Source organism: Rutilus rutilus (genome assembly GCF_951802725.1).
Source record: "Rutilus rutilus genome assembly, chromosome: 3".
Lineage (NCBI taxonomy): Eukaryota > Metazoa > Chordata > Actinopteri > Cypriniformes > Leuciscidae > Rutilus > Rutilus rutilus.
In genome coordinates this window covers 38745640-38767943 of record NC_140211.1, presented here as the reverse complement: position 1 = coordinate 38767943, position 22304 = coordinate 38745640, and the positions used below count along the sequence as shown (strand labels likewise).

At 39.4% G+C, this 22304-nt stretch overlaps 1 protein-coding gene across 1 annotated transcript in view; it reads left to right on the top strand.

Moving 5' to 3' along the window:
* The window catches only part of adam19a (ADAM metallopeptidase domain 19a), a 115387-nt gene extending 97031 nt beyond the window's left edge, over positions 1-18356 (top strand). The window contains exons 18-23 of the mRNA XM_084404063.1: positions 2829-2937; positions 5203-5344; positions 8756-8849; positions 14632-14883; positions 15056-15237; positions 17841-18356. Of these exons, the coding sequence (XP_084260189.1) occupies positions 2829-2937; positions 5203-5344; positions 8756-8849; positions 14632-14883; positions 15056-15237; positions 17841-17892 (831 nt within the window). The 3' untranslated portion in view covers positions 17893-18356. The remainder of the gene's footprint in view (positions 1-2828; positions 2938-5202; positions 5345-8755; positions 8850-14631; positions 14884-15055; positions 15238-17840) is intronic.
* The last annotated feature ends 3948 nt before the right edge of the window (positions 18357-22304 follow it).

The following is a 22304-nucleotide window of genomic DNA, read 5'->3' as shown; positions in this document are numbered from 1 at the left end:
GCCAATTTAGAAACATCTGGCTATCATCGAGCCTGCTACCAAAAGTTTACAAAGAACCAGGGACGCTTACAGGAAAGACCTACTGTGACATCTCAGCAAGCTTCAACATCACGCTCACCACGTAAATGTGGGTCCTCCTCAGCTAAGCAGCTGTTCCCCCCAGAGTGTGTGGAAAGCTGGAAGTGAAAGTATTGGGAAAGACCGAACGATGCATCAAGTTCCCAGTACGGAGCATTGAAGGAGCCTATATAGAAACAGATTACGCCTCAAGCCTTTGAACTTGGACTTCACCGTCTACATCGCATGGTGCAAGGTGAGGACCTTTTTGCGAGGGAAGCAAATTACCATCAGTCATGTCGCAAGTCATTCAACCTGAAATATGCAAAGCATATCACATCCCGAGGTAAAGCCCTTGCTACCAACCCTGTCAGTGAAACAGAGCAGACTACCATGGCTGCTGCACATCAGATGTCATTTAATACTGTACTTGATGTCATTCAAGATCAAGTGATAAGACAGAACAAGATTGTGCGGCTTGCATCTACACCCAAGAGTTGGAGAGAAATGGCTTCCCCAATCCCGAGTACAGAAGTGAGAAACTGAAGAGAAAACTTGAGAAGCATGAGGGGATTGGCATTTCTATGGTCACAGCAGATTTGAAGGGTTGTATCACCCATAGCTTGATATTCAGTGCTAGCTTATCCATCTCAGATGCAGTGAGAAATGCATATAAGATGGGGAGCACAGCCAAGTATGAAGATGTGGCCCTTCTTCTTCGTGGTACAATCAAGAAGACATACAGAGAGTCAAATTCTCTTCCTTGGCCTCCCACAGCTGATGATCTGGTCATGTCCTTGGATGACCTCCTCCCATCTAATCTCATGAGGTTCCTGACCCTCATGATTTCTGGTGATGCTGACTTGGAGAAGAGTGAGAAGACAAGACGCCTTGTGCTGTCTATAAGTCAGGTATGACTTATTTTTTGCCTTTAAATATCGCATATGTTTTATTTTGTGTATACTATAGTTGCTTGAACACTTCAATGCTAATTGCTTTCTTTATTATTTCAAGACATCTGCCGTGCTGTGACAAAGGGAGAGTGGAAGTTGCCTAAGCATATCCTTCTCTGTATCACTATACATCACCTTTATCGCAGTAAACTACTGACTACTATTCTCAGTAGGCTAGGTCACTGTGAAACTTATGACTTTGGCTTGGAACTTGAGACCGCTCTAACCAAGGCCCTCAATGAGGTTTCCATCTCTCTCGGTCCACAAATTATTACTGGTGAGGGAAACTATGTGTTTCATCTCAAGTGGGACAATCTGAACAAAATAACGACAAACATTCATGGCTCAAATGTGGTGAACTGGACCGGTGGGATCATGATACAGGAGGTGAAACCTGGATTTGATGCCCCCAACTCTCTGGAAATTCAACGAATGTTCCCACTCTAAGAGCGGAACAAGACACGCTCTCTTAAGGTAGACGTACCTGAGACCCTAAACACCGTCCATATCTATAGCCGAGTCGGCCCCAAATTTCCTGAGGGAGCAGTTTTTACTCCACCCACAGCAAACAACAAAGTCTACTCAAACTGCATCCAAGAGTATCGTGTCTGGCTACTTGTCCGAGTGGTGGGAAGCAGTGGATCAAAGCAACTTGTAGAGTGTACCCTGGAACAAGTGTGGTCTTGTGGACCTATCCTCCTCACTTCACTCACTGACTTGCTGGAAGAAACAGTCGAGGAGATGGATGGAGATGGTGAAGAAGACGAGGAGCAAGAGATCGATTTTGAAGACCTGCTGTATGATGAATAGACATCATTGCCCTTGACCTTTTGACCTTTGATTAGAATCACTTTTTTCTATTTCAGTTTATTCTAATGGGGATTTGTTATACCCTATATATACACATATTTGACTATATGAGTGGTTTTCTGTTTTGTTTCAATAAATATAATACCAATGTAACGGTTTGAATAGTAACTCCTTATTATGGGAGATGTTCATTTGGACCACCATGTGACAATATTTCAAGTAGGGCTCATCAACATTTGCTTATTAGACATCTTAAAGACTGTAAAAATACAAAAGTTAGAAAACATATATCAATAGGGTCCATAGGGGAGGAGTTCCAGTGATCCAGTGTCACTGATTTGTTTTTTGTTTTTTTGAGTTTATTTGAGTTTTAATGCACCATACATCATCTAATCATGACAATCCTCATATCTATCAATTCCTCATGCAAAGACGAAGAGAAAATGGGGTGGATTGTGTCTGTAGGATGTATTGTTCAGATTCTCTGTTTCATTTTTCACAGCCGAAAATCAAGCACGGACACAAAAGATGATACAAAAAATCACATATGGGACAATAATTTGTGTGGGGAACATCAAAATTCCTTTTCTAGACACCTTAAGGATTACAAAAAACTAGGTTAAAAAAAATATACCTTTAGGGTGCAGGTGACCCCCCCCCCCCCCCCCCCCCCCCTCCTCCTACCAGACTAATTAGTGTTCGCTCTAGACAGTCTATATTAATATTCCTAATACGTCTGACGTCTACTTCTTTAGAAGTAGCCTAACTTTACCCGTTGAGACATACTTCACTTCACCCGTGAGAGCTGTTTGAGATTTTTTAGTTGCGGGAGGCACGACGTACGAAATGGGTGTTTGCAAGGTATTTTTTTTATTCAGCAAGGTGCCACTAGTGTCGCAGAAACGACACACTTTACCTTCAAAAAAGGCATGGCAAAGTTACACCCAAACCTCCCAGATAGAAATTCCCATTTGCCCTAATTCCTGTGTCATTTTGTTTTGCATGCAGTTGTGTAACAGCAATGGGAACTGCCACTGTAACCGTGGATGGGCTCCCCCCTTCTGTGAGAAACCAGGACTCGGGGGAAGTGTGGACAGTGGACCTGTGCAGTATGACAGTGAGTTCACCTTCAGCTTTCAGTGCACATGTGCCTCTCCTTATTTCTCTTCTATTCTTTAATCCATCTCATAGATAGATTTATCTGAGATTGTATCACTCGGGTGCTTTCTCCTTCTTTCTCACTTTCCCTTTCTTCCTCACACCTCTTATCAGATGTCACCATGACCATTAATCTCTACCGTTCAGCTTTTCTTCCCAGAACTTAGGACAATGACATCTTTGCTGTGTTGAAACATTTCAAGAGCTTTTAAGAATTTCTGAATGCATTACTCAATTCATTTAATATATGACTGTATCTGCTACACTTCCTGCTCTGAAACAGTATGAAATATGCTAAATATTTCAATCAGTAGTAATGCTGTCACATAACCCGCTACCGTTCAAAAGTTTGGGGCATTTAAAACTTAAAAAAAAAGAAATTAATACTTTTATTAAGCAAAGATATTAGGGATGCACGGATACCAGTATCGGTATCGGGCCCGATACTGCACTCGTGTACTCGTACTCATTCAAATGCTCCAATACCAACAACCGATACCCCGCAGCATGTGTATAGTGTTTGTGTTTAGACAAAGAGAGTATTGTGGGGATAAAAGAGAAGACTGTCTATAAAGTAAATGTATCTTATTAGTGGAATAATAAACAAAATATAGTAACGCCTATATAGCTGTGGTGCGCGAGCTGATAAGCGTAAAACACGCAGTGGATTGAGCGCACAGCGGCACACACGGTCGAATATGGCAATGGCAAAGAAAGTAAAACGAGGCATGTATTATTAAAGTTAACTGAAGGTAAAGAAAGAAAGAGAGAAAGAGGGAGAGAGTGCACTTCTGTTGCATGTGCTTGGTTGCATCTTCGCTGATCGTTCACTCATCACACAGGCGTCATTTGGATTAAAACTAAATCTTATATGCAAGTAAAACTTGAACTGTTACGTGATTTATGTATAACGAGCGGTTCCCAACATTATAATAGGATGTTTGCTGGTCAACAAGTTTTATGAACACAAACATCCAAAGCGCGCGCCCAGAAAACCTTGTCGAATTTGAATGCTGAATTGAATTCTTTCACGTCTTGCACTTGAATAAACAAATTCACACAAAATTATGTAAAATCGCCTGTCTTGGCAAGTATCCTAGTAAACATAGTTGGTTAAATCTTAAATGAACATAGACAGTTGAGTAATATGTGTAACAGTACATTGATCCAATCATTCGGTCTTAAAGGGACAGCCGCCTATTGAACCTGCTGCTGTGTTTTAATGTTAACTAAACAACAAAGGACAAAGAAGCAACTCACTGCCTTTGACTGAATAACTTTTGTAACTTTATAAAGATCCATCTATATTTAATTTATAACTCTACTAGACCCTTGCCTCATTTAGTATATGCAGTTCTATGAATATGCAAATTAGTCCCGCCTCCACTCACTCACACCAGTTCAGAGATCCACTCGTTGATGATCACACGTTGACCTGATTGGTTACAAGGTAGTTTGTGACATCAGAAACACCAGTGATTTCAAACCTTTTTTTTTTTTCTTTGGTTTTCTTTGGTCTCTTTGGTCTTTGGTTCGCTGCAGTTTTAAGGAGAAAATACTGAGCAATGGTGTGTTGACTGATGAATTTGCACATGGTTTCTCTTAAAGCATATTAAAAACCCTACATAGACAAATAAACAACATTAAAAGCTTGATTTTCACCACAGGGGGACTTTAAGATACTGTATATTTAAATAGAAAACAGCTATTTTAAATTGTAATAATAGTTAACAAAAATTATTTTTGATCAAATAAATGCAGCCTTGGACAGCATGAGAGACTTCTTTCAAGAATCTTACAATCTTTTTGTTTTTTTGCATTTAAATATGTGTATAAATGGCTTATTTTTTGGCAATCTGGTAACATAATAATAAAGTTCAAAGTTAAAATCACAGCTAATAATCCTTCATGTTCATGAGTCACACTGAAAATGGAACGTCAAATTGCATTGCATTGCGGAAGAGAGAATTTATTGGTTGTGTGCTGCACATTTTAGAAATGCAGTAAGCCAGTTGGTTATTCTATTCATATGCTAGATGCTGCTTTAAAGTAGTATAGTAGAGGTGGCTATTCTGGACATAGCCTTAGAAATGATTATAGTAGAGTGAATGCAGTGCACACCAGATCTATTATTCAGAGTGGCAGATATTTGGCAAGCACTTCTCATTGTGTTTGCTGTTGACCATTGTCTAACAGTCGTTGTATGTTCTATATCTGTCCTCAGGTCAGATGGGATTGGTTGTTGGGCTGCTCTTTGCTTTTCTAGTGCTTCTTCCTGCTGTACTTATTGCCTTCTACTGCATCAGGATAAAAAGCTCCTACTACCACAAGTGGAGAACACAGAGAGAGAAGAGCAAAGCCAGCAGGTATTACTGTTGAAACACACACACACACACACACTTATACAGTGTAATTACAAAATGGGTTCATAGAAGTTCAAATGGATTAATAGCAGAAAGCTAAAAAAATAATATTTTTATACAGTAAGTACTCAGACCCTGTATCAAGCTCAATCTGTACTATTTCTTTTGATCATCTTTAGAACTGAGTCCCATTATACAAATTCATTTGATTGGACATGATTTTAGGAAGATAAACCTGTTTGTGTTTGTACCGCACAGCAGAGAAAAACCTCCAAAAATGTCTTTGAAGTTTTAAAAGAACTTAGTTCTTTGAAATTGCATCCATAAAAAACATGCCTGGTCATTCAAGGTTGCTAGAGGTGGCCTTCGGTGTCATCAGATGGAAGAAGTTTTGTGCCATTCATCCTGCAACTGGCTGTTTAGGTGAATTGGGTATTTGGTTCCAGGAGGGACCCATTGAATTCACGCTGTGAGTGAGAGAATAACTGAACCGAAGTGAGCAATTTCGATGGCATTGACTAGTACCACCTGTGGCATGCTGAGTGATTCTTCATGCAGATTTGTGGAGTGACTGATTCCTAGAGTTTTTATTTATTCAATTCCTAGAAATAAAAGCGATAACAGCATATTCTAAAATTCTCTCTTCAAGCTCATTCATCTTATTCAAGGATATTTCTCTCAGATAAAAAAAACTGCCTCCACTTGTGGAGCCCTGTGATTGTGTGGCTGTTCCAATATCTAATATCAAAATGTCTTTTTTCCAGATGAATAACTCACTTCAGGTGAATAGGCACATTCCTCGGGAGACATTCCTTTAAATCATGTTTCGCTTTGATTGAAGCAAGACTTGAATTGCTTTTTTTTAGATCAGCTATTGATGTTATGCCCAAATAAGTGAAGAAAAAACAATCATACGCTACTCTATTTGGATGACAGAAATAAACATTTAAAAGGATATTTAGAATGAACACACTGATTTTAAAATCAGAACATAGTAGAAAATAAAAACAAATTCTATGGAATGTACTTAGCCTTTACTTTGGGGTCAGTATAAATGGGCTCTCAAGCTAAGGTTGATGGGAAATGGGATCAAAACACTTCCCGTCCTCTCTGATAGAAATCATTCTTTTGGGAATCTTCTTTTTAAGCAATATAGATGTCATGGCTTTTGTGATTGGAAGTTCTTTTCTGAAACTGAAGGTCAAAATTCAGTTGGAAAACCATCCATTCCCGAGGCTTTGCCACTCTTCAGCTGATTAATGCCATTATAATAGAAGCCATATTTCTTCAGCAGATATTGTTTTTTCAAGAATGTCCTCATCATTCCTATATCCAATATCTAAATTCCTCTGTTCAAGAAGCTGCTCATACCACTGACTTGTTAGATTATACATTTGGGAAAAAAAGGTGAATTGGTCAATCTTTCTTTGATCCGTAACGCATTTATTCTCTCAAACCAAGATGCCAAATCCACTTTGAAGAGAATTTCTTGCTTTATGTATATATATATATTTTTTTTTTCTGAATACGGTGGTCATGTATTTCTGCTCTATTGAAGACAAGAACCCCTTCTACTCATTCACACAATTAAGAATAATATCTGGCCCCTTATATAATATTTCCTCAATGGTTCTCCCTGCCCTTATCTATAGCCAAGTTTTTTTTTTTTTTTTTATCGATTTCAAACACTACCAGTCTATGTTTCAATGCTTTCAAACGATTGTTTTGTGACCTGCTTATAACTGTAGCTGCTTTACAGAGGCAGTGCTAGAGAACCCTGTCTTTCATCTCAGCCAGCTAAAAATCTGTGATTAGTTCAGCTGTCAGCATCCTTTGAAATCTAATTATGTGATCTCTCTTCACATTTGCTGTAGTGAGATAACTGAGGATACTTCACTCTGAATTTTCCCCTTACCAGTCGTTAAAAACAGAGTTATTCACATTAGGTGCAGTATTATGCTTTCTTCTAGTCAGTGGTTTTGCTTGGCACGGAGCAGTTCCCAGCACTTTCTGCTCATCTGAACTGTCTCAGCTCCAGTAAATTCACTCTGGACTCTCTCATTGCCAGTAAAAAAAAAGAAAAAAAAAGAAACACTTGTCAGTTAAGCAAGATTTTGCACATAAAGGGTTAGTTTAGAAAATTCTGTCATCATTTACTCACCCTCATGTTGTTCCAAACCTGCATGTCAGTGGTCACCAAAATATCTTCTTTAATGTTCCACAGAATGAAGAAAGATTTGAAGTCATGATTTGAAACGATATGAGGATGAATAAATGATGGCAGAATTTTCATTTTTGGGTGAACTCTCCCTTTAAAGTTAATTCATGTAAGACTTGAAATTCCATCTCTCCTGCTGCTCTAAATGGACATGGTTAAATCTGTTTCACATCTGTGTCAGTTAAGAAAAAACAAAAACACTGAGGTCTAACACTTCCGAACTTTTACTAAGCTTCTAATATGGCATACTGAATGTTAGCTGATGATGGAACGGACACGATTGCAGTTCATTATGTATTTTGGGAACTAATCTAAATTCAGAAAGAATAATTGTTTGTGCATACTCAATGTTGGAAAGCATTTTTTTCTTATATTCTAATTTTCTTGTGTAATTTTTGATTAAGTCATCATTCTTACTTTAAGAACTGATCATTTCACCTGATAAAGAACTGCTTGTAAGAATGAAATAATGCGTAACAGCACAAAGCTCCATAAGCATATTTGACTACTACCATGAGCCACAGTAAGTGCAGCTGCAGTGAAACGTAATGCTGAGGGAGTTATTCTCAGCAACAGGCTTTAGGATTGGCAGGCAACACGACAGAGGTTGAATAGAGCCAAAAATAGAGTGATCCTTGAAGAAAACCTGCACACAACCTCTATCAAGAGAAAAGATTCTTCATTCAGTCTCAGAATGGCCTGGAGCGCAAAGCCAAGATGATACTGGAATGGCTTTAGGACAAATAATGTCCTTGAGAATCCCAGCTAAAATGACGCCATAGAAATACTGTGGACAAAGTCAAACCTTTCACAACCAAGCTGACAAGTTTGAGGGGATCTGCAAGGACAAATATGAGAAAGCATCCAGGTGTGCAAAGCTGAGAGAATCACACCTAAGAACACCTCCTGCTGTCATCACTGCCACACGGCCCTGAATACTAATGCCAATATTAGATTTCAGATTTTTTTCATACATGCATAATAATTCACATGTTCACTTTGTCCTTTTGGTATATTGTGTCAAATGCAATAAATAATTCATGCGTATAAAATTATGGTACATTGAAAAAATATTTTGTGAAGAAAACACATTTTTGTTATACATACTGTTCTGAATCAATTTCCTTTAAATCTTCCATAAACTATTTGTATGGTTTTTTTTATATATATATATTTTTTTTTATATGTGATCTCAGACATGAGGACTCCATCGAAAATGAGAAGAATGGACACTTAAACCATGCTTTCCATTTGAAGGTGGTGGGACCATCCAGAAATGCTAACCTTAAGGTATGGACACTTTAATTTCATGGTATAGATGAGGTCACATTCATTTATAATCTTTAATTACAATTATTACATTAATATGTACTGTATACTACCATTCAAAAGTTTGGGGCTAGTAAGATTTTTTAATGTTTTTAAAATAAGTCTTTTATGCTCACTGAGGCTACAGTAAAAATAGTAATATTGTGAAATATCAATTTTAATGAACTGTTTTCTATTTCAATATAAAATGTCATTTATTCCTTTGATGGCAAATCGACGAATGTTCAGCATCATTACTCCAGTCTTCAGTGTGATGTGATCCTTCAGAAATCATTCTAATATGATGATTTGGTGCTCAAGTAACTTATTATTATCAATGTTGAAAACAAAGTACATTTTGTTTTCAGGATTCTTTGATGAATAGCATTTATGTAAAAAATATATATAGTCTAGATGGGATGTACCCAAAAAGTGAAAGTGAGGAGCATTTATGGGTACAAGTCGGGAACCGGCCTACTTTACATATTTCAAGGGTGCTGAATCCCAAAAAACTGGTACCCAATCGAAATTGTGAGTTTTTGACCTTCTAATTTGCATATCAAAATGGCCGCCAAATTGCCTATCTTGCTCAGTCGTTGGACCATTTTCCCCTAGTTTTTTTTGTAAGTAGACAATCAAGATGAGGAAATTAAGTTTCTAGATCGATAGTCAAGGGTCAGAGTAAAGATATAATGGAGGCTCACTGCCTTTTTTATGTATATATATATGCAAAATACCAACTTTTAAGGTGAAATTAAGCATTATTTGTGTCATTTTTTAAGGCCGACATACATATTTAATCAATATCACTATTAAATGTTCCCAGTGTATATATGATATGTGATGTATTCCATATTACATAATAACTAAGAAAAACATCATTGCAAGTTGTCTGAGATTTCTTTTTTTTTATGCAAATTAAGCATTTGTTCTCTAAATTCTAAGACAGGAAAAACCCAGGTGAATAGGGAAAAAAACACCATGAAACTTCCCTTGAACAGATCTACAGATCACATCTTGTTTCTGTATATTTTCTTTCATGTTTGTAGCTTAATTGCTTTGCTTTTTTCTGTTAGATTTTTAGTTCTGTAGTTCACTCCCTCTGTAAATTGTTTTTGGTAAATTGTTTTTATACCTTTCTAGTTTGCTTGTGTGCCATTTGTCTTTGGAATTTCATTTTGATTAGTATTTCTTTCTGCAGTCCTTTTCCAAGTTCTTTGGTTACACCTTGCCTTGGTATACTTGAGGACTACAACTCCACATTTAAACAAGGACATTGGTCATCACTCTGACATGCACACATTGCAGTGCATAACAGCCCTGATTTTCGGCATTTGCACTGGCGTGTTGTGCATTGTTTTTTACAGGTACACAGGATCATTTCCAGGCAACTTTCAGGTATTGGATTCTGTGACATAAGAATGGGCTGTAGTCCTGAACCGCCATGTTTCCATCCCATGTCCAAGGGTGAAGGAAGCTCAGGTGTGGCATAGTGAGCATTTCTCCAAACCATTGCCTGGTAGTGTACTCTCACTCAGAGCTCATAGAGCACAGGACCATTTTACTCGAACACCTCGAGAATCTGGGTCTGAGAGTCAGTTGGTCTCCCAGTCAGAAAATATATTTTCTGGGCACAGAGCTGGACTCGCTGTCTATAACAGCGCAGCTATCGCCACAGCGCGCACTGAATATTCAGCGCATGACGGAATCCTTCCGCTGTGGCGCTATTGTCCCGCTCAGGAAATTTCAGAGAACGCTGGGTCTCATGGCCTCAGCATCGTCAGTACTTCAGCTGGGTCTGCTTCGCATGCGCCCACTGCAGTTCTGGCTGAAAGCGCGAGTACTGCGCCGAGCGCGGACCTCCGGTCTGCTTCGTCTCAAGGTCGGTCAGAAATGCATCTCAGCTCTGAATCCTTGGAAAGCAACCGACTGGTACCTGTCAGGTGTAAGCCTGGGGACTTCCTCGAGTGTGAAGGTGGTGTCTACGGACGCCTCCACCTCGGGATGGGGAGCGCTCGAGGGCAGACTGTTCTTAGGCCAGTGGTCAGAATGGGAGAAGCTTCTGCATGTAAACTGCCTGGAAATGCTGGCGGTAGACAATGCACTGACGCGTTTTTGGTCCCCAGATAAGAGGACACCACGTCTTGGTCCGTTCAGACAACATGTCAGTGGTGGCTTATATAAATCGCCAGGGAGGTATCAGGTCCCGAAACCTTTACAGGCTGACGGAATGCCTCCTGGTATGGGCTCAGCACGACCTGCGCTCGCTGAGAGCGGCGCACGTGCCAGGCCTTCTAAATATAGGACCAGACAGACTGTCCAGGAACAATGTTCCAGTAGGAGAATGGTCTCTACACCCGCAGACAGTCCAGCTGCTGTGGAAGACATTCGGCAGAGTGGAGGTAGACCTGTTTGCGTCTCAAGAAAACGCTCACTGTCCGGAGTTTTTCTACAAGAGCAGGGACGCGCTGGCCCACGTCTGGCCCCGCCGTCCGCTCTATGCTTTTCCCCCCGTCACGCTCATGCCTCAGGTGCTAGAGCAAATCAGGGAAAATGGATACTCAGTGCTGCTTGTGGCTCCGCTCTGGAAAAACCAGACCTGGTTCCCAGATTTGATGCAGTTGGCAGACACTGCCCCGTGGCCAATACCAGTGAGGAGGGACCTCCTCTCTCAGGCCAGGGGCTCGATCTGGCATCCTCGCCTGGAGCTCTGGTCCCTGCATGCATGGACAATCAACAGGTACCTGCTAACCTCCCGGTGGGAGTATTAAACACAATCACGCAGGCTAGAGCCCCCTCTACGAGACAGCTCTATTCCTCGAAATGGTCTGTGTTCTCTAGTTGGTGCACAGCCCGTGGCATATCACCCCCGGACTGTGGGGTGGCGGAGGTTCTCTCCTTCCTGCAAGAGCTGCTGGATAGGGGCAGAACCCCATCCACGCTCAAGGTCTACGTGGCAGCCATAGCAGCGTTTACTAAACCAACGCTTGGCCAGTCACTTGGAAGGAATGATTTGGTCATCCGCCTCCTTAGGGAGCTAAGAGGTTAAATCCTCCCAGACCTCCATCAGTTCCCATGTGGGACCTTTCTACGGTTCTGGAGGCCATGAAAGGTGCCCCATTTGAGCCAATACAATCTATAGACATCTAACATTTGTCTCTCAAGACAGTGTTTCTTCTGGCTCTCGCTTCAGTAAAGCGTATAGGGGACTTGCAAGCGCTCTCAGTGAGCACGTCGTGTATGGAATTCGGGCCAAATGACTCGAAAGTCATACTCAAGCCAAGACACGGGTACGTTCCTAAATCCCTCAACACACCGTTTAGGGCTCAGGTGATTTCCCTGTCGCCCCTGCCGGTCTCTAATGAGGAGAAGGACGCAAGCTTCCTTTGCCCGGTCAGGGCGTCAAGGGCTTATGTGTCTTGCTCGGCTGTCTTCAGACAGACAGAGCAGCTCTTTGTCTCGTTCTACGGACATTCTAAGGGACTAGCCGTGTCGAAACAGAGCCTATCCAGATGGATAGTTGATGCTATAGCGCTGGCTTACGCTTCTAAGGGCTTGCAGTGCCCGTTAGGTGTTAGAGCGCACTCCACGAGAGGCATGGCCTCGTCGTGGGCTTGGTCTAGTGGGATTGCCTTGCAAGAAATCTGTATGGTGGCAGGCTGGGCCTCCCCGTCTACATTTATTAGGTTTTATAACCTAGAGGTTCCTGCCTTGCAGGCTAGGCTGCTTTCGATCTAATAGATCAGTATTGTCTGCCCCGATGCTTTCGGCCCAGATTACTGAAACTGCCTGAGTAACGCTCGCTGTTAGATCATGCAACCCTTTGGGCAGTGTGTAAGACCCACAATATTCATCAGACTAGGCCGAGTTTTCGCTCTGGCTGTATGGTACACTATCATTATCAAAGCGCCCTCATTGGATCTGACGTCATGAGGGCCTCTCTCGATAGGCTGGTGCAAATACCGCAGAGCAGCCAATAGGCACGCGAGCGTCTCGCCTATGTCTGCATGCTGCTGCAACGCGTTTTACATTAATACAAAATTAAGGATCATTTTTTGGCTTCAATATCTTGCGGAGAAGAGATTTATTTGATAAATCTGGTCGTGAGATTTACATCTCACAAATACGCTGCGTGTTTTAAATAGCGTTAAAAAAATTAAAGACATTGACAAAGACGAAAACTAAGGACATTTACTCTATAATTTTATTTTATTTTATTTTATTTAGTTTTGCCAACCACATATACTATTTTCTTTTGGCGGAAGCAATACAATAGTTTTTAAATCAATAAACTCCTTTTTAAATCAATAATTTGTGTCAAATTAATTATTTAATTATTTATTTTGTAGCCATGTAATAAGCGGGATAATGTATAGATAGGCGGTCGTACATTACATACGACCGTACATTACGTACGGACCAAATGTACCTCCGCTTCGCGTCGGGGTCCCGTTCAGCCTGTCGGGCTTGTTATTCGCTATAACGACCGCCTATCTATACATTATCCCTTACTTAGTTAGTTATCGTTTTTTTGTAATGCCTCGTTTTTATTTTTATTTCAGTTAACGACAATGTTTTTTCCCACCTAGTTTCCGTTTTTTTGTTAGTTTTTGTTAACGATTATAACCCTGGTGTGTGTGTGCGTGTGTGTGTGTGTGTGTGTGTGTGTGTGTGTGTGTGTGTGTGTGTGTGTGTGTGTGTGTGTGTGTGTGTGTGTGTGTGTGTGTGTGTGTGTGTGTGTGTGTGTGTGTGTGTGGTAAATGAAACAGGCCGCCATATGCGCCATTCAAAGACACAGAAGCAAAAATATACAGAAACAAGATGTGATCTGTAGATCTGTTCAAGGGAAGTTTCATGGTGTTTTTTTCCCTATTCACCTGGGTTTTTCCACAAATGCTTAATTTGCATAAAAAAAATGAAATCTCAGACAACTTGCAATGGTGTTTTTCTTAGTTATTATGTAATATGGAATACATCACATATCATATATACACTGGGAACATTTAAGAGTGATATTGATTGAATATGTATGTCGGCCTTAAAAAATGACACAAATAATGCTTAATTTCACCTTAAAAGTTGGTATTTTGCATATATATATATACATAAAAAAGGCAGTGAGCCTCCATTATATCTTTGCTCTGACCCTTGACTATCATTTTAGAAACTTAATTTCCTCATCTTGATTGCCTACTTACAAAAAAACTAGGGGAAAATGGTCCAACAACTGGCAATTTGGCGGCCATTTTGATATGCAAATTAGAAGGTAAAAAACTCAAAATTTCGCTTGGGTACCATTTTTTTTTGGACTCAGCACCCTTGAAATATGTAAGGTAGGCCAGTTCCCGACTTGTACCCATAAATGCTCCTCACTTCTTATAGAAGGCCATTTTTCTGAAATCCGTCTAGTCTAATATACTGTAACATTATAAGGCCTGGTTTCACAGACAGGGCTTAGATTAAGCCAGGATTAGGTCATAGTTCAATTAGGCGTTTAAGTAATTTTTATAAACATGCCTTAGAAAAAGGCATTACTGGTGTGCATCTTAAGACAAAACAAATGCACTGACATGTTTTAAGATCAGTCAGTGCAAGTTTCTTTCAGTTGAAATAGCTCAGATTTACATTTTAGTCTAGGACTAGACTTAAGCCTTGTCTGTGAAACCGGGGGAATATGTTTTTACTGTCACTTGATCAATGTAATGCATCCTTGCTGAATAAAAGTATTCATTTCTAAAAATGCATTTCCTTTTTTCCTCTGAAGCTACCTCACACTAGTAAGGAGGTGCTTCCTCTGAGGCCAAACCCAGCCTCCAACGGTACTCAGCCAGTCAATATTGTCCGTCCTCTCCGACCGGCTCCGTCGCCATCCCTGAGCAGCGTCAAAGGACCTCGACCTCCTCCGCCTATCAGCAAGCCGCCCAACTCACCCAGCACACCAAAATCTGTAGCCTCACCTCAGAAACTCAGTCCTCCCAAGAAGCCTCTCCCCCTCAACCCTACACGTACACAACTGGTGAGAGTTCTGGGTCCTCAAATTCTTTGGTTTGATCAAAATCACTGTGGGAGCCAAAGTGGGTCACGATCTCATCTTATAAATTTTGCTTATCTGTATTGAAACCCTGTCAGAAATCCTAAACGAAGCACACCTCAATTTCTTATTGATTTCTCTTTCCTTTCTCATACAGATGGTATCAGTAAAACAGTCTAAACCTCCGTCCACACCCCCGCATAGGCCTCTTCCGCTCAGCCCTGCTCGTGGAGCACAGCCCAAACCCTCCGGTGGGGGGCTCATGGTGATGATGCCCCCTGCAATCAGCCCCAAGCCTGTGGGAAAGGTCACTGCCGTTCCCCCTTTGAAAGCATTCCGGTAAGTAAACACATCAAAAGTTCTTCAAGTGAGGACGAAAACATTTGAAGGGCTTAAATTGGCATGAAATGGAAGTTGCGATAGACTTTTCCTCCCTGTTGTGACGTATAACCGAGTGAAATGGCTTTTCGAAAACATGAGAAGCATTTATGAACCCCTTGTCCGACAACAGACAACATTTAATAACATGCATTTACTTCAAACTCACTTCATAACGACAGTTGAGCTCATCCTTCTGTGAGATGATGTGCCTTCTTATACAGAATAAGGCAGTCGTGTATTTATAAGTCATGTTTAATCAAAGCGTTTCAATCTTCTGTTTATTCAGCTACAGCGATAGGGATTTCCTGGAATGATGTGCATTATTGTACTTCTGCGGCGGGGCATATTTATCGTGTTTGCATGAGAGCGCCCTCTGGCGTTCAAATGGGGCAGTATTTTCTACCAATCAGCCGCACTCCACAGACAAGCTGCGCATAAAATAATCGCAGCCTTTGCCAAATCGCGTGCGGTTTTATTGCGATTAATCGTTCAGCCCTAAAATAATGATGTGCAAAGATAATTCATTTACACTAAATACTGCAATATTTGGTCATACTTTAGTTTTTAGTTTTAGTTTAAGGTCCAACTAGTTAATAGTGAGAATTGGACCCTAAAGTGTTTCCCTATATTAAAAAAAAAATGTATGGTGACTTTATCATTAAAATATAGCTGCATACAGAGATTGCGGGCCACTCCTACTGGTGGCTTTAAAAAAAAAAACTCACGGCGGCCACATATATTTAAGCGGGTCAATTTCAAAGTCTGTTGTATGTGTCTCTCTTTATGCTGACTGCTGGTGGCATAAGTTCGGACACAAGTTTTATCAGGGTTGGAGCAAAACTCTGCAGGATAGTTACCCTCCAGGACAGGGTTTGCCCATCCCTACCCTAAGAGGAGTACACTGCATTTCCTTTTCACAAAATTCCAAAATGACCACATTCCTGTTGGGCGGAGCTAATGAATGTCAGTGCAGAACTTGTTCTGGTCAATGAAAACAATATACTGATACATACATGTATGTACGGTACATGAACCAAGTTTATAGACTACATTAAGGATTCACTACCTGCGTCATATCTTTTCCACTCGCCATTTGTGACTCATTTTCTAAGCAAAATATGTAAATTGTGACACCATTAGCAGTTGATTGAACAGTTACTGTCCAGTAAGAAAGGCTGTCCTAATTAGTGAGAGTCTTGTCTATCCTAATTATGTGATGCTTTGTTTTTCTTTGCCAAACCAGACGGATCAGAGGCATTGTTAGATTCAAATAAGCATGCTGAACAGTCGTGCGGTTTGGATATTTTATGGGATTCTTTTCACCTCCCTACCTACTCGAGCGCAGTAAATATAGGACTGAATTTTTTACTACACATCAAACGTTCGGATGGGTTTTTACTCATTTATATACAGTAGTAGCTTTTATGGGGAATTACACATGCCCCATTGGAATCTCCTAAGCAGCGACATTTTCAAGTTTAAATCATCTTTTCTCTCCTCGAGTCTCCACACCAGTGCTAGCGCACTATTAGTTCTCAAAAGCAGCCGTCTAGCACTTATTTTCAGAAATGACTGCACCTACATACATCCAGGCCTCAGTTCTGCTTGTCTCCAGCACTACATGCTCCTCCAATCTAAGAACAACCGGATCTCACAGAGTTTCAGCTTGTGAAGATAAATCTTTTCGCAGCTTCCCAGTGGCTGCGGAAGCTTAGCACTATGTTGTGATAAAAAGACACATTCATTTTCAACACATAACGGTGAGACTGAGGAATCTAATGTGTATACTGAAAACTGCATTTCATTTTGACAGGCTCAACAGGGTATCATATTTAAATCATGTTTTTTTTTTGCACAAAAAGAAAGGCATAGTTGGTTTGAAATGATGGTCAACCTGGGAAAGGCCTTCAGTTAACAGTGCAAAGTCTTTACATTGAAGGATCTTGTGAGAAATACGAGATAAACTGAGATAAGCACTGAACAGCATTCCCGCTTTTACAGAAATTTTAATCCTGTATATGAAATAATAGTCAGAATAGTCCGTTTAACGAACCTTTAAACACAATTATTTTATAAGGCTTTTATGGCCCATATAGTACAAAATAGGTGAGTATGGCGCACATACTTAAGGAGGAAAAAAAATTAAATTGTATTCAATGGAACTGAGCGATTTGGTGCAAATTCTGTTATTTATATTGCCAAAAAGATTAAATTCTGATAGCTTGCTATATAAATCAGAGAGTGTGTGAGTGAGTGCCTGCATGCGTGCGTGCGTGTATACAGTATATATATATATATATACAAAAGACGCATGTACCACGGCTGGAAGTTGGATGTTAGAATTATAATAAAAGTATGACCTATTAATCAGAGGGCACGTTGTGTATAACAGGTATAACTTGTTGCCTTAGAAATTCATGTATCATATATGATTCAGTATGCTTTTTAAGGTTAAATAAAGGCCACAGAATCTGACAGTTTCGCTTTCAAAGTTCATTGCATCTATTGACAGTGAACCTTAGAGATCTAGATATAACTAGTGTTTTGTTTTCCTCTTTCAGGCCTGTTTCAGGACCCAAACCACTCATAGTTCCGTCCCTTTTCCGAAAATGACTCGTGCAGGATTCATTTTGAAAGACTGCAGCCAGCCTATTTGCACTAAATAAGGACCCTTGACGACTGGTACTATATGGAGCTGTCTCACAAGGGATGGAAGAGCATGGCGAGCCGTGGATGAGGCCTCGCAAACCACCGTTCAAATACAGTCGGGCACAGCAGAGATGACGCGGTTTTGCATGAAAACATGCAGACTGAGAAAGGTTTGGATAGACCATTACATTGCCAAAAACTCGGATTTTATCACCTTGCAATTTTTTTGTACTTATTTGTTGTTGCGTTTTAATGTAATGCCTCTGTCTTGTTTACATTTTTTTTTTCTTTTTTTGGACTATCATCTATTTGTCAAGTGCCAAAGATGTTGTTTTGTTTAATGCCTTGATTGTTTAATTTGTTGTACTGTTCTGTATGAGATTTTTTGTTTGAAACATAAAATATGTTATACCTTTTTAGTAAAGATACCATGTTGTTGTGGTTGTCCTCACTCTATTGCAGACTTTACATCAGGTCTCATTCTTTATATTATCAGGTCAATAAAAAAGAAATTTGCAGTGAATGGGTTCGTGGATAATGGAAATTGAATAATGGAAAAAATGTTAAATAAAAAAATTTTTTTTACCAAAGGTTAAGTGTGTAATTTTGGTGCAAAATTGATAACGAAAAAATTAAGTATATCTAAATGGGGTAACACTTTATTTCGATGGTCCACTTAAGACATTCTACTAACTATAGTATGTTTGCAACTACATGTCTACTAACTCAGAGTATTAGTAGGCTGTCTGCTTAATCTGCGATAACACTTTATTGTGATGCTCCCCCAACAGACATTCTACTGACTATAAGTGACTTTGCAACTTATTTTACTAACCTGAAATCTAAAAACCTAACAGTCTACTAATACTCTAATGATAGTTAGTTGACATGTGGTTGCAAACTTACTTTTGCAAAGTGTTACCCCATTTAGATATACTTAAGAATGTTTGGAAATTATTTTTGCACTATAATGCATAAATGAGGAGTAAAGGTTTATTAAAATAAGCTAAAACCGGTTTCCTGAACAAAGACTAAGATTACACTTGGAATAGACAGCTATTAAAACGGAAACCCGTCACTGATGACTAATTTAGGAGAAGACATTAGTCCATAAATGTGCTTCCGCATAGCCTTTGGGAGCGCTTCGAAAAATTTCGAAACAGGCTTTATAAGGAAAGATTCATGTGCTGTTTCTGTGAAAGGACTGATAATGTATCTGAGAAATGAACTGCTGGCGTATCTTAACAATCAATGCATTCTCCTAAACTCAGCATAACTTTTACTAAATCATTGTCAGAATGTAATTTTTTTTGTGAATCGTCCAAGTCTATTTTGCAGACATTGCAATTTGATGATTTTGTATGCATATTTCACTTATTTATAATAGAAAAAAGAATGTATAACGTATGAGTTTGTTGATATAAGATACCATTTCAAATGTTTATCGACTGACCGACCTTAAGCAGAGAGTTTGGCCTTGAAAACCATATTTAAATTTCTTTCTATCACTCTTAAAAAAATGGTTCTAAACAGTACCAAATTCTTCGACTTGTAACAATAGCAGAACCCTTTTTATAAGGTTCCATAAAGAACCATGCTTTGAAAGGGCAATATAGGACCTTAATGGTGTTATTAATAACCTTTTCAACAATATTTATTTTCATTAATATAAGTTTATTAGTATCTTTCATAATATTAATATTAATATTATTAATATTATTTGTGTATATTATTTATTAATATTGTTTTTTAGTCCTCTATCTGCTTGGTCTTATTATATCTTGTTGCCTCTATTTGGGTTTTACTTTTTTTTTTTTTGGGCACGTTGTATCAATAAGGTATTTATTTTTTATTGACATGGCAGATTTAGCAAAAATGATTAATAACAGTTGTTAGCTGAATACATTAATAAATAACAATTGACATTGAACACGATATAGATGTAATGAAGACCACGTTCTAGTGAAATATCTTCACAATCCTCATATGATGTCTTTACGTCATTCATTATGTGTGTATTCTGAGTGGCAGTTTCTCTCTGCAGATGATACGTTATGATACGTGACAGCATCTGAAATACACAATTGAGTTTAGAGTTACAATTGATTATGTAAAAACAATTATGTCAATGAAGGCCAAAACAAGCAATGGACAGTATGAGCCCTTTACCGTGTTAAAAGGAAAAAGTGATATAAAGTCATGGGTGATTATAAAAGTGATTATAAATTCCATATCTCTGTTACCTTGTGAAGAAGAGAAGATGAGTATCCTTAACTGAACAGAGCAGCTCACACTCACATGTTCTGTTAACCTAAAAATAGAAAAAGACATGATTGGTAGGAAATCAGTTAAAAAAAAAATTTAAAGTTATAATTTATAGACATTTTAAGAAACAAATAATTTACCTGCTGGGAGTATGTTGACAGTCTGTGCATAGTTGTATAATTCAGTAATGAGGTGGCTTTGACAGTTACAGATTTGAAAAACAAAAAGGTGGGAATAAAGAACCCTAAACTCTAACACAGAGAACCATTTCAGCATTTAAAAGGTTCTTCAGGAAGATACAGTTCTAAATAGAACTGTTACTACGTGTAAAGAACCTTTAAAGAACCATCTTTTTTTAGAGATTTTGGTTTCACTTTATTTTAATGGTCCCTTTAACACATTATGTTGTTGACTACAAGTAACGTTGCACCTACATGTCTACTAACTTAGAGTGTCAGTAGAGTATTAGTAGACTGGTAGGGTTAGGGTTAGAATAAGTTGACATGTAGTTGCAAAGTTACTGATAGTCAGTAGAATGTCTGTTGGGGAACCATCACAATAAAGAGTTAGCAGATATTAAGCAGACAGTTTACTAATACTCTAATGAGAGTTAGTTGACATGTAGTTGAAAAGTTACTTATAGGCACAGAATGTTAAAAAAGGACAATCAAAATAAAGTGATCCCAAGATTTCATCTGCATGACATCCGTAAAAGTTGGGCTTCGCCAGCCTTTGTAGTCAGTGACTCTTATTGAGCTCTGCTATTAAGATGTACAAGTGAAGTGCTGCTGGATTGTAGTACCACATGACCCCACCTGGATGAAACTGTGGCTCACTGCAACTGAAATGCAAATCCTAGAGATGTTTCTGTTTGATTTGCAGCTCATTACACACAGTCAGACCTGCCTCACCCCCTCATATGGACCAATAAAGCTCCACTGACAGCTGTGGCTGGTGCAATTTAGGGAAGGGAGGAACTGAATCCATGCTGTCAGCAGAAACCCTCATCGCTCTAAATTGACGAGCAGCCTTTCCGCCTCAATTTTTGTTTTTCTTGAAATGAATCCTGCACTGTGTCGTGGCCATATTCAGTCTGCTGAGCAGACACTTATCACACTGTGCTCTTACATTGCATTGCATTGTATTGGTTTTAATTAAATTTAGTTTCTCACTCTCCTACATGCCCCGAGTCCATCCTTCTCATGTCTATAGGAGATGGTGTGTGATTAATTATGTAGGAATAGGTAAAGGAGCTGTTAAGTCAGGGGAGGAAATTGAGCAGTGTTGTAGAAAATAGGACTGAATCACCCACTCTCAATATCAGTGCATATTCCCTCTTTAATAAAACAGGACACTAAAATGTGTGATTTAAACTGTTGCAAATATAAAAATATGGGGGGAAATTGAGAAATTTTTACTTGTGGCACTTTCAATGAATTATTCTCACACATTTTTCTTTATTTTTTGGCACGTTTAAATTATTTTTTTGTTTCTTATGTGTCAGGGTAATGTGTTTTTGTTCATTTTCCCATGTTTCCTCTCAGTTCAGTTCAGTTCTCATTTCTATAGTTACTAAGTTCTCCTTGTTTGTCACTTAGGTTACTAATTAATCCCACATGTATCAAGTTAAGTTCCCTTTCTTTTAGTCACTACGAGTTGCGTCAGTGAATGACGAAATGGGGGTTTCGCTAGAGAGTCCTATCACCTTCGAGTTATTAGAAAACACTGACTACGTTTACATGCAGCCAATATCCGGGTTATGGTCGGGTTAGGGTCACTATTTGGGTTTCTGAAACATTCGGAATAACCCGTTTACATGCGTGAGCAGAGAGAGTTACTCCTGTATACATGGAATTTGTAATCAGTTGGGAATATCCCGATGTAAACGGCGACGCACGGTTAGCGTCAGGACGTACGGACAACCTTAAGACGCAATATGCGTCATTTCCAATTCTTCTTCCTGTATCCAAAGACAACAACAACCGCAGCAGCACGCGGATAATGAATAGTTCGGGGCAGATAGCGATCGCCTTTGTTTGCGCTTTCCTTCTCGCTCCAAAAGTGTGTTGCTGTGCTGCGTCTCGCCATGTTAACCTCTACTTCTTGTTTAC